We start from the raw sequence: 13,299 nt of genomic DNA, 5'->3' as shown, positions 1-13,299 counted from the left end.
GAGAAAAAAGAAAATCACCATTGCATCAATCAATCATAAAATTATTATTTGTTCTTAAAGAAAATGAAGGTACTTTTATACATGACTTATCACAAACTCAATGATGACGAAAATGAACTATGAGACCCAGGAACTATGAAATGATAAGAGGAAAAGAAAGAAAATGTATCGAATGAATGTTTCCAGAGATGCTTCAAATATACATAATGTAACAACCCGTTATTTTCAGTTAATCAAAGTCAACAAAAGTCAACACAAGGTCAACAAAAGTCAATCATGTGTTTTGTTAATTTAATTAAGTTAAATTAATAATGTTAGTGTGCATAAACCTGTTGGTAAAAGTGTTTCAAAAATTAGAAGTGAAATGCACAAAATCCGAGAATTCTCGCATCAGCCGAAAACCCTCGCATTCCCCTTCTTTCCTCGGACCGCAAACCGAAGGGTCGCAAACGGCTTTCGGCCGCAAACCATTCTGACCGCAAACGTGCGAGACTTTTTCTAGAAGCCTTATCTCCTCGGTTTGAGTTCACAGTCGAAAACCGAAGCCTCGGTATGTGTTCTCGGCCGAGAACCCTTAAGCAGACTTAGAGTTTTCGGCCGAAAACCCATGACAATATATATATATATATATATATATATATATATATATATATATATATATATGACCCAAAAACAAGCTCATTCTTACATCTTTATATCGAAATTACCTCAAATCCTCTCAAGAACTTCAACCGAAAACCCCTCTCTCCTCTCAAGAACATGCGAAAATCCCTTGTATCTTCTTAGAATATTGCAAGGTATCATCTTTTGTTCTTAGTATCATTCACAAACATCTTCCAATCATCAAATATTGGGCCGAAAACACATAAAACCACTAGTTTTCACGAAGAACACGAAGAACGCAAAGAACACGAAAAACACACAAACGATATTCTAAGTATTATTGTAAGTCTTCTTACGATAATTAAGTGTTGTTTAACACTTCAAATATTATTATAACATCTAAATTATACTTAATTTTGATATTTATATAAATTAGGATTCGAGTTTTGTCACAAGTGCTAACTTGTGGATTTAGCTCTACTGCACCGTATCATCAACCGGGAATTCACAAAAGGTGAGTTCATACCCCTGCGTTTTTACTATTTTACACTGTTTTAGGGGGGGGGGGGGGATACAAGTCTAACACAAGAATATTGTGTTTACAATCAAATGATTTCTAAATATTTCTAAAACGATTTTAAATTACTGAAAATCTTTTAGATATTGTCAAACTCTTTTAAATATTTTAAAAACTCTTTTTAACTTATATTTTGTCAAAATCATATTCATATATATATAAGGTTTAAAGGACTTAGGACTGATAATTCACTTTATTTCCCTTTTCCTTGTTTGGATGTGGGCTCAGGGTAGAAATATTTGTCCGAATGTCGTTTCAATTTTAATTATATATATTATATATGTATATGAATATAAAAGCTAATTCAATCAGATTCATATTCCCTTTGTAACATGTCGAGCAAAGGGGATACTTTCATGAATATTACATATCAAGCAGAACACACATATAAATTATAATAGATATAATTTATGGAAGTTTTAAACTATTTTCACGAATCAATTATACAAAGTTTAACAGATTATTCTTGTACAAATACTTTATATTCAAGAATACTATATAAAGATTATATTATCAGTACATTTACTTCAAAATGACTTTTTAATCATTTGTTATATACGTAATCGTCAATATGCTTTTTGTGAGACAACGTTTAGTTGCTTATTCATTTAGGCAATACAGTTAAAAACCTGATATTATAACAAGAATCTCCGGACAGAGAGCGAGACAAATGTGTATAGATCTATACGGGATTGACAATCCCGCACTCAGACTGTTAGCTACAGTTGGGCGGGTATGCCTATGAGTGACAAATGTCGTTAACAGTTTCGACGCCTACAAAGCGTCGTATCAGGCCAGCTAGTCATAGTATGGTTATAATAACTCACTAAAAAGATATGAACAAATACGATTAGTGTATAACTAAACCAAAGAGTACGAATACAAAGTACTGGTTTTACAATAATACGATTTACAGTATTACATTATAGTTTACAGCTCGTGGAGCCAGACATACTCACTTTTACAAGGTTTTCAAAAAGTATAATTACAAAACTTGGAAAACATAAACAATACAGAAAACATTCTTTTATAGTTTTATTGAATTAAAGCTATGTTAAAACTACTTTATAGTTTTATTAAACTAAAACTAAGTTACACTATTTTATAGTACAACAATACTCACATAGAACAGTTTTATGGTATTAAAACTACTTTTCAGTTACATCAGAAAATATTAGATTTTCTGGAAAAAAAAATACGATTGTTTACATGTCGATATGATTACTTAGTGGATACATTGGGTTATATACAATGAAGATCCGATAGACAGTGGAATGTGTGACTTCCGCCTTATTTCTTGTTCCTTGTTTGGTTGTGGACTTAGGGCAAATCCACCCATTCGACTGTCCCTCCTATCTGAATTAAATATAACCTGTATACACTAAGTAATCGTAGAAGAAACTTGTATGGTTATTAATTAATAAGAAAATATACGATTTTCTAGAGAAACACACGAACATATTTCAAGGAACAAAGAATTACTTTCTAAAACAAAATACTTATGAACTCACCAACTTAAATGTTGATACTCTCTTTTTCAAAACACTTGTATTCTCAGGGAACTAGTAGACAGGTACATCCCAGGATTTTGAGAAGATGGAGCAGTATAGAGTCACGTCTTCTAGCTTTTGTTATATAACTTTTGATGTCAAATATACAATGACTTGAATACTTATGTAAAACTTATACTTTATTAATGCAATAATTGTTGTACTTTAATTACTATGATGCATGTGTTGTGATATTGTACATGACGTCCTCCTCCCCCTGATGTTTCCGCCGTTCCGGTTTAGGGGTGTGACACATAAACCTTAAAATCCATCAGCTTAGATTTTTTTAGAACAAAAAAAACACACACTTTATCATACTATCAAACTACTAATTTTTTTCTCCAATGAGATGAGAACCCTCAACCTATGGTTGATGAGCGCCTTTCCTCCATCACCTGATGTCATTGGGTTACAAGGCATTGGTCGATCAACATTGATTTAGTTTAATCGATTTTGGGTTTATCTTATTTTTTATCTCTAAGATTCATATGATTCAAGAATTAAAAATCATCGATGATTAGACTATTTTAGATGTTTCTTTGTTTAGATTTGTGGTTGATGATGATGATGATGATGATGATGACGACGACGACGATGAGGATGGGACGACGACGACGAAGACGACGACGACAACGACGACGACGATGATGATGATGATGTGTGTGGTTGTTAAGTACCTAATATTAGGTGTGGAACTCGTTAAAGCGTCGACGTTTTGTAGTAATTAATCAAATCACGATTAACACAAATATTATTCCTTCTTTCCCTCCAATTTCTATAGTTGTAACACCTGTTCCAGGTATTGATTAATTTATATGATTTTTAGGGTTTTGTGCATGGACTCGGCGAGTTGGAGTGCTCCAACTCGTCGAGTAGAGACTATTATGAGGACGCGGGATTTGGGTTCTACTCGACGAGTCGGATGGCCCCGACTCGACGAGTAGGAGCTGTAAAGAGAAACCCTAATTTTTAGGGTTTGCACCCTATTTAAGGAACATAACCCGCCTCTTGTGGCCTCCCTTATCACCCTATTAGCAAGAGAAAACCCTAATTCGACCTTGCACCTTCTTCAGTGAGAGTAAGAGCTTTTGTGAGTGATTATGAAGGATTCTAGAGCTTGAAGAGGAAGGAGCAAGGGGAGGAGCAGTAGATCCGATATCTACTCTGTCTTGGCCATCATTTTGAGGTATAAAGTTGCCACCTTGATCTCTAGTTGATTAGATCCCTTTTCTTGGAAGTAAATGGCCATTTTTGGTGCAAAATGGATTCAAAATTGGATTGGACTTATCATAAGGATATGGTTCCAGATCTGGACCTCTCTAGGTCCCCAATGACATAAAGTTGCTCATTTTATGTAGCCTAGCCCCTTTCCATGCACAAAAACCTTGTAAGAAGCCTAGTTTTGATGTTATAGCCTTGGAGGGCCTTGCATGCACGTAAAGTTTTCAACTTTACGTGGTATCTGCACTAGGGGAGTTTGGATCTGGAGTTTGGGACCTTAGATCCCATTGAAAATGGCTGAACTTGGAAAGGAATGAAGGAACTCGTCGAGTCCCTTATCTGACTCGACGAGTTGGGGTAAGGTTTGCCCGTTTATGAGTTTCTGGATGAGTGCAGTGAGGGATTAGGGTTTTGGTCTGTTCATACATTAGTTTTCTGGACATTTGATGAACTCGGCGAGTCACTAGGGAGACTCGACGAGTTGATGCGGGATTCAGTGGAATGGACTCGGGAGGAACTCGACGAGTTGCTAGGATGCACTCGACGAGTTGAGGTCAACATGGACTGTTGACCTTGATTGTTGACCTTGACTTTGACCAGGGTTGACTTTGAGGGTAATTATGGGATTATGACAAGTTAATCACATGTTGGTTATAGGCAGTTGAGGAGGAGCGGTGCGTAGGACATACCTGATTCTAGCTTGTCATTTCAGCATTCGAGAGGTGAGTCTTCTCACCATACCAATGGGTATACGACACTAAGGCCGGCCCATTTTATGATATGTGGTACACTATCTGTAGTAGAGATATATGGTATGATAGTTAGCTTTATTCTAAGTGGTATGCTAGTGATTATGTGATATTTGCATGGAAGACCCCGGGGGGAGCCCGTGGCGGTTGGATATAAGACCATTTGGGGGAGCCTATGGCATTCCTAGGTGAAGACCATGTGGGGGAGCCCATGGCATGATGGTATCAGACCCTAGGAGGAGCCCACGGCCTCCTAATATGTTTATGTATGAGTTATGTAGTATGATAGATACTTCTGTGATAGATGATATGATTGTTGATTATTATGTTATTACATGGAAGACCCCGGGGGGAGCCCGTGGCGGTTGGATATAAGACCATGTGGGGGAGCCCGTGGCATTCCTAGGTAAAGACCATGGGGGAGCCCATGGCAGGAAGGTATAAGACCCTTGGGGGAGCCCACGACATCCTTATATGTTAGTATGCATGGCTTATGTGATATACGTAGCTTTATAGCTAATATGATATGTGTTATGTGGATTATGTGTGGGGTATGCTCTGGGGGACTCACTAAGCATTAGCTTACAGTTTGTGGATTTGTTTCAGGTACATCTGATCCCAAGGGCAAGGGCAAGGCTTGATGGCGCGACGTGCACTCTCTCAGACATTTTATGGGACACTCTGATGTTTGGAAATAATATTGTTATGGATATGAATTTGAAAACAATTGTATTGTGATTTCATGGTTTATGGAAAAGTGTTTTGACTAATTAAAAATGAAAAATTTCTTTTGAAAAATTAGGTCGTTACAATAGTTATCGTGATCTTATTTGTGGTTGTTCTCAATATAAACCCTCCTTTTTTGGGAAAAGGATCGATTGTCTTTGACATTCACAGCCAATCTGCTTTTGTTATTATAGTCATTCATCTTCATTATTGTTCTCTTCCAGGTAATATCTCCATTCTCTTTATTTTTATAATTGTAATCATAGGTTGTCTGTATCACATTAAGTTATAGCCCACATATCTATTTCGCTGATCATTGAGAGTGCCATCTTCATCTAAAAAATTGAAGGTTTCATCATACTTTAGGATTTAGAACTTAGCTATGATAATTTGTTATTTAGTTTGGATAATAATTCTTAAAATAATTTCTCTTTAATCCACGAACCTAATAAATGACTGACTTGTTTGTGAGTATTTAGTTTTTTTTTTATTATCATCGTTTGTAAAACTATATCTAGCCTAATGGTTTTCTTCTTATTTTTATATGTCTATGTTTTACGTGGGTTTTAAATAGAAATTTAGTTAGGTGTAGAGACACTCTTTTAATCTTTTTCACATATACCTCTTTGATATTTCTTTGGCTACTGTTTCTTATTTTCCTTAAACATGATTGTTAGTTTACTACAAACTCTGTTTTGTTTTTTGCTTCATACTCGTTTGATATTTGTTGGTTATTGTTTCTTTTAACAACATGATTATTAGTTTGCTAATTTCATATGGGTTTTCACAATTGTCACTCCTTCATCCGGATATGATCAGTCATTCGTTTGTTGTAGACCTTGTTCTTGAAGACGTCCCAGGTAAATACAACTTTGATATAAAAATACATGATTTATAAGGTTGAATCATGTTGATGTACTCAAACAGTTCCAATTATTTGATGTTCCTTATGTATATCTTTTTCTATTTTTATCTTAATACAGGACATATATAACACTAAGTTAGACAATCAAGTAGCCAACCAACCTTGAAACACATATAATCGAAGATGTTGACATGAATGGTCATCCAATATCATCTTCTAAATGTGAGAAAGTAAATGATACCGATACAGGTCTTGAATCTGACAAAGATGAAAGTAATGATGCAAGTATCATAGGAAAGGATTTCAATACTCCTAATAGTGCGTACACATTTTATAATCGATATGCATTTTTACATGGATTTGGCATATGTACTCATTGGGGTTATAAAAATAAGAAAACAAAGGAGGCTTATTGTAAGATGTTTGTGTACAACAAACAAGGTTTTAAGAGATTAAAGGGTGATAGTTCATGAGGAAATACAAAGAAACGTTGTAGAGCTTTACGGACCGGATGTGAAGCGATGCTTCGGATTTCAAAAAGGAAAGATGGGAAATGGTTTGTGGATATTTTTAATGATACACACAACCATGAGTTGAGTATTACACCGATAAAAGTAATGAAGCATCGTTCCCATGCGAAGCTTCACCACTCAATGGCATGCAAATCTCTTATGGTGGAGCTTGGTCAATCGGATTTAAAGCCTTCTCAAATTAAAAAGGCTGTAAATGCAATAAAAACTGCACATGAAGTTAATGTTACATCCAAACAGTGTGTTGATGTACTATCCGAGCAACGAAGAAAGTACGAAGGTAAGGAGTTTTATGGGTTCATCAAACATTTTCAAGATAAAGCATTAGTTGATACCAACCAAAATTTTGTCATGGATTTGTTTGAGGATGGGTATCCTAGAAATATTTTTTGGGCTAACGGAAGATCAAGGGATGCATATACAAAATTTGGAGATGTTGCCGTGTTTGATGTTACGTACATGACAAACAAATTTAAGATGTCATTTCTCCCTTTATTGGGGTGAACCATCATGGCCAATCCATACTTTTTGATGGTGCATTGCAAGAAAATGAAAAAGAAGAAACTTTTAGCTGGTTATTCGAGCATTTCTTGAAGTGTATGTTCAAAAAGTATCCATTGTAAATAATAACAGACCAATATAAAGCTACACGTAATGCAATCAGCAAAATGTTTCCAAACACTCGACATCGCTACTATGCATGGCATATTAAGAAGCATGAGATAGAACATATTCGACCACTTGTAGCCAACTATAGTGATTTTAAAGATCCATATAAAGATTGGGTAAAGAGTGATACTATAGAAGAGTTTGAAACCAAGTGGGAAGATATATGTGATAAGTATAACCTAGAAAACAATAGTTGGTTCACCGAGATGTCTTACCAACGAAAACATTGGGCTAAAGCTTTTCCGAAGGATGTTTTCTTTGCTGGCATGAAAAAAAGTGGACAAAGTGAGAGTATTCATTCATTTTTTGATGGGTTTGTTAATTCCAAAACCATGTTGAATGAATTTGTAGTACAATATGATAAAGCAGTTCACTCTCAAAGAGCTGCCGAAGAAGATGAAGACGTTAAGACTATGAACTCGAAACTGGTTCTATTTTATGTTCATCTAATTGAAACAAAATCGGGTGAATGTTATACTAGAAATATATTTGAGGCTTTTAAAAATAATGGATAGAAGCTATGGGAAATTGAACTCATGAGACAGTAAGCAAAAGTAAAGAAGAAATCAATTATCGGGACAGGCAGTTGAATGTTAATAAAATGCATTGGAGAATTGTTACCTTTCATTTATTGAATCAAGTAAATTTCAAGTGATCATGTTCTAAGTTTGAAACATATGGGATCTTATGTAAGCATAGCTTATATGTGATCAAGAAGAGGCATGTTGAAACCCTTCCCAATCACTGTATTTTACCTAGGTGGACACTTGATGCTAGGTTTAAGGTGGTCAATAGCAACATTGGATTGGAAGAAATCGATAACAAAAATGGAGTTAGTGTGTTAATGGTGTGGTGTGTTCGTGCAAACTATACTAAAGCAATTGATCTTGCAAGAGACTCCCCTGTTGAGATAAGAAAGCTTAATAATTTCTTGGTAGAGTTTATAGAAGATCAACTTATTCGGAAAAAGCCGAAAGCACATCAGAGTACATCTCAAGAATCTTGTGCAAGAATATCACAAGTAGACATGTTGCCTCAAATATCTATCAGGGATCCTCATCTTCCAACTAAAATGAAAGGGCGTCCTAAGAACGCAAATAGAATCAAGTCTTCTTTGGAAATCGTGAAGAGAAAAAGAATTTGTTCTCACTGTGGGGGATTGGGTCATTATATCAATGGGTGCTTAATTAAAAAGGTAATGTAATATTTTATATACTTTAATGTAATATTTTATATACTTTTAATGAGTCACATTGATAGCTTCATTTTATTTACTTCTTTTTATAGTTTATTTTAGCATATTTCATTCACAATTTAGATAATTTCCATGCATATTTTCCTTTTTGTTATTTTATGACCACTTTTGGGTTCTTTCGAGTTTCGTGAGCTTAATTGCAGATTTTAAGGAGACTAGCGGAGCGGGATCTTTTGGAAAGCAATTGGACTTGGAGGACAACGAGGATTTTAGGCTTGATGGCTATAGAGGTGATGCATGGAGTGGGATTGTCAATTATTTGAAGGGTTGGAAGAATTAAACTTTAAATTTGAAAGGCACGGGAGAATTCTTGAGTGTGCAAGATCGATGATTGGGGAGTTTGCGGAAGCTTTGAGTGATGTGGAGAGACAAATTGGGCTCAAATTGAAGAGAACTTGAAGAAAAATGGGCTAGAAGCTGATCGGACTCGAACTGGGCCAATTGAATAGCTGTGGGGGCCCAAATCTTGAAGAAGCCCAAAAACTCCGTCATAGTCACGCGGCCCGCGTAAGATTCCCCGCGGCCCGCGTGGAATCCTGACAAGGACAAATTCGGGATTTTGTCTAGAGCTCTATATTGGGAAGGTTGGTGTGCCTCTTCAGCCTTATCTTTGACATCCGATTTGGAGGCTTTCTCTCTGGAGTTTGGGAGCATTTTTGAAGGCCAAGAACCCTCAAGAACTTCACCATTTCATCTCTTAATTCTTGCTAAATGTTTGGTACAATCTTCTCTAACTTTATTTCTTTGAGTTTAGCCATGCTTGGCTAAACTAATCTTGGTTGACTTTTGTTGAATCCTTTGAACTTTTGTTGAATGTTGAAGAATCCATGAACATGTTCTTAATCTTTATGGGAATGTTTTGTGTTTTAACATCTTATCACTACTTGTATGTTTTAGTTCATGAGTTTAAATGTATTTGTGGTGATTAGTTGGCTAATTTATTGATTAAGTAAATGATCCTCAAATTAGCAAGCAACAAATGATTTTTGTGTTGTTTTTGCTTCACACAATCATAAAAACATTTCCTCCAACATGGTGGTGAAAGCATTTGACCCCTCTTGGATTTGGTGACTTTTTGGTTCTTAATGCTAGTTGACTTTCACTAATTACATGCTTAATGGAAATTGTGACTTTGACTAACGAAATTGTTATGAGCTTCTCTAACCATTTTAACAACTAAGAAAAGTCTAGGTAATCTCAAGCTTCTTGGATTACTATAGCCAAATTAAGGATTTAAAACAAGTATTGCACCATTGGATTCTAATGATATGTTCATCAAAAGTCAAAGTGAGGAAACCTTAAGTCAACCATCTTTCTCTTATTGATTTCACATCAAATTCTTATTTTTGCCAAATTATTCATTTAAGTTCTAGTTTAATTCTAGTTTTAGTTTAAGTATTTCAAAAATATCAAAACCTCCATTTTTATTTTATTGTCATTTTACAAGTACTGTTGCAAAAAGATTTTCCATAGAGTTATAAATTGAACCAATCTCCGTGGATCGACCCCTTTACCACTATACACTATTTTAGTGTAAAAGATTTAGGGTTATTTATTTTTGTTAGCCTCGACAACCACCACACATATTTTGTAGTTACATGATTACATTTGTTTTTGTATCAGGCAGAGGAAGCTTTACAAGACAAATAATGATATGGTAACATGTAGCTGATATGCTGTTGTCATTTCATCAGCCTCATCCTACTTGTTTTGAGAAGGGATACAATGACGAACTTGCGATTTTTCTATGCTATGTTTTTATTAATCTGAAATTTGGATATTGGATTTTGGTTGTTGATGATTTTTGTGTTTAATTAAACTTTCATATTTAAGCCATGTGTGATCTGGTAGTCATTCAATCAACATCAAAATGTGAAAAAATAAATGGTCATGTAAATCTTGGCAGTGATGGAGATGAAAAGCTTTATAAAACAAACAACGATGTTATACGAGTCTGAATTCTTATGTTTTGATGTGGCTTGTTTGATGGTTTCAATACAATAGAAAGGGTGTAGAATCGTTGTTGTGTTCAAGATTTTTTTTTCTTATTAATGCATTACCTCAAGTTTTTTTCTTTTTACAACGTCCTATTTTGTGTCTGATAAGGACTTGCACTTGAAAAATTCATCTTTAATCAGATGCTATGAAAAAAACCTTGAAAAGACAATGTTTTATAGAAAAAATCAAAGTATGATGTTATAATAAGAAAAAAGAAAGTACAATTCATTAACAAGAAATAAACGTCAAGGGACATGAAACTTGAGCAATGTACATTCAGTTCCGAATAAGTGACATAAAACTTGAACAATCCATACAAAGAAGATTTTAATTAAAAAAAAATTACAACAAGAATGGAAGTATAAAAATTGCAAATTTAATTGAATTAAATCGCCTAAAAATTTGGCGTGCTCCCTTACTACTTCATTATTTTTTGTCTATAAACTTATAGTATGATCTAAGGATTCAACTTTCAGGTAATCAGTCCAATGAAGCCACGTAGAGTTACCATGATAGCAAGCCTTGCTTTTATGACTTAATCAACTTACACAAAAAAAATCTATAAGTTTTACAGTATGTTCCAAAATTTGTTGTTGTCAATAATTCGCACCGCCATATACAATAAAATTGATGATAAACATTGTTGGGTCAAAAATATGGTTATACTTTGTTTTTCTAAGCATTTATTGTTTTTATTATTTGGGCCAAAAATAGTATAGGATTAATTGTAGCTTGGACCGAGCATTGGATTATTTGTATTTTGGGCTTGGCCTTAGGTCCATATATATATAGGGTGAGGAGTGCATGTGAAGGATGAACACTAGAAGAGCTTAAGTGTGTGAAACTCAAGGTGTTCTAGAGAGAGAAAGAGAGAGAAAAGAGTGTGTGTTAGTGTGTGTGAATCTTGTATCCGGATCTTCATTCATATCAATACATACAAGATTCATATTATTCTTCTTCTCCTTCTCTTCTATTTGATCTGATATCATCCGTTTGATTGGGATTCCGCACCATCAAACGGATCTGATTGATACACAAACATATTTGGGGACTTACAATTGGTATCAGAGATTGGATTGTATCAGTCATTTTTGTCAGATCTGGAGCATATTTGATCTTATTATTGAAAGATTCTTGCGTTTTTGGATAGATCTCTGAAAATTAGGGGGGGTTTGTTCTTCGCGTTTTTGATAAAAACGAATTTTTGATCGAGTTTTGGAGCAAAAAGAGGTGAAAAACGTTGTTTTTCACGTAATCTGCGAAGAGTTTACGGTCGACGGCGGCGGCGGCTAGGGTTTCCCGGAGTTTACGGTCGCCGGAGTTTACGGTTGGCGGTTTACGGTCACCGGAGTTTGCGGCCTCGGCTAGGAATTCGGTAGCGGCTCGGTGAACGGCTTGAAGGACGGCTCGGTCAGCAGCAGTTTCCGGTTCGCACGCCTTCTCGGTCAGCAGCATCCTCGCACCAGGTCTTCGCCTCGCACATCAGCTTCGCATCAGCGCTTCGCACCTCGCCTCGTTCAGGAGCCTCGGTCTCGTGCCTCGCACGAGGTCCTCGCATCGCGTCGTCGGTCTTCGCATCTCGCATCGCAGCAGCGCCCTCGCATCGCAGCAGTCTCCTCGCCTTCGCACTTCAAAAATTGAAGCGGATTTGGGGGTGCCGGGGATCGAACCCTGGACCTCTGGTTCATACAATCAGCGCTTTAACAACTCAGCTAGCGGACTCCTTGGTTCATCACTTCCGATTTTAATTCAAATACATTGCCATTCGCACCAACTTTCGGATTTTTGTCAATTTCAGCCCAAAATTCAATTTCTTTTCATTTTAAATTCCAATTTCAACCAAAAATTTTAGATTTTAATTTTTGACTTTTAATTTTTAACTTTTTACTTAAAATTTTGACTTTGACTTTTAAAGTTTGACCTTTGACTTTAACTTTGACTTTCTCGTTTAACTTTTAAATTTTCAAATTTAGCTTTTCGGTTTGACTTTTAAGTTTGACTTTTCAAGTTTGACTTTTGAGTTTGACTTTTTAAATTTGACTTTTGAGGTTGACTTTTGAGTCTTTTTAGTCAAAGGGCATTTTTAAATTTAAGTTTGACTTCTAGTTGTGCTTTTAATGGTTTTTGAGGACATGAAAGAGAGTCGTCAGGATATGTTAAGACAAAATTTCAACATGTTCGATTATATCCCTGGAGAAACCCTGGAAGCTCAGTTGAAGCGATTTACTACACTTACTACTGAGATGAATATAGCTGGGATCTTCTTGACTAAATCTGAGATAAACAAAAAGCTATTGAATTCACTTCCGAAATCGTGGGATATGAACGTGGCTGTCATCAAGAAGACAAAAGATCTCAATCGTCTTAGTCTTGCTGATATAATTGAAGAACTTGACGCTTTGAATTATCGAAAAACAATGAGTTCCGCAAACATCCCGGTCAATGAAGTTTCATGTTCTCAATCATGTGAAGTTTCATGTTCTCAATCATGTGAAGCTACGATTAAACTTCTTCGTGAACATAATGATTTATTAAAAAGAGAAGTTGAGGACCTGA

At 35.5% G+C, this 13,299-nt stretch overlaps 2 protein-coding genes across 2 annotated transcripts; both read left to right on the top strand.

Moving 5' to 3' along the window:
* The first annotated feature begins 6,812 nt into the window (after nucleotides 1-6,812).
* LOC145111885 (protein FAR1-RELATED SEQUENCE 5-like) lies at nucleotides 6,813-7,325 on the top strand. Its single transcript, XM_079048130.1, has one exon. The coding sequence runs from the start codon at nucleotides 6,813-6,815 to the stop codon at nucleotides 7,323-7,325; it is 513 nt and encodes a 170-aa protein (XP_078904256.1).
* Nucleotides 7,326-7,489: 164 nt separating this feature from the next.
* Nucleotides 7,490-10,395, top strand: LOC145111880 (protein FAR-RED ELONGATED HYPOCOTYL 3-like). Its single transcript, XM_079048124.1, has 3 exons — nucleotides 7,490-7,918; nucleotides 8,185-8,685; nucleotides 10,369-10,395. Exons 1-3 carry the CDS (start codon nucleotides 7,490-7,492, stop codon nucleotides 10,393-10,395), a joined length of 957 nt encoding a protein of 318 aa, XP_078904250.1.
* The last annotated feature ends 2,904 nt before the right edge of the window (nucleotides 10,396-13,299 follow it).

This window comes from Lactuca virosa, chromosome 1 (genome assembly GCF_052849685.1).
Source record: "Lactuca virosa cultivar CGN04683 chromosome 1, Lactuca_virosa_CGN04683_v6, whole genome shotgun sequence".
In the NCBI taxonomy this organism is placed as follows: domain Eukaryota; kingdom Viridiplantae; phylum Streptophyta; class Magnoliopsida; order Asterales; family Asteraceae; genus Lactuca; species Lactuca virosa.
The sequence above is the reverse complement of the archived record's forward strand: the minus strand, read 5'-3'. Positions and strand labels throughout refer to the sequence as shown.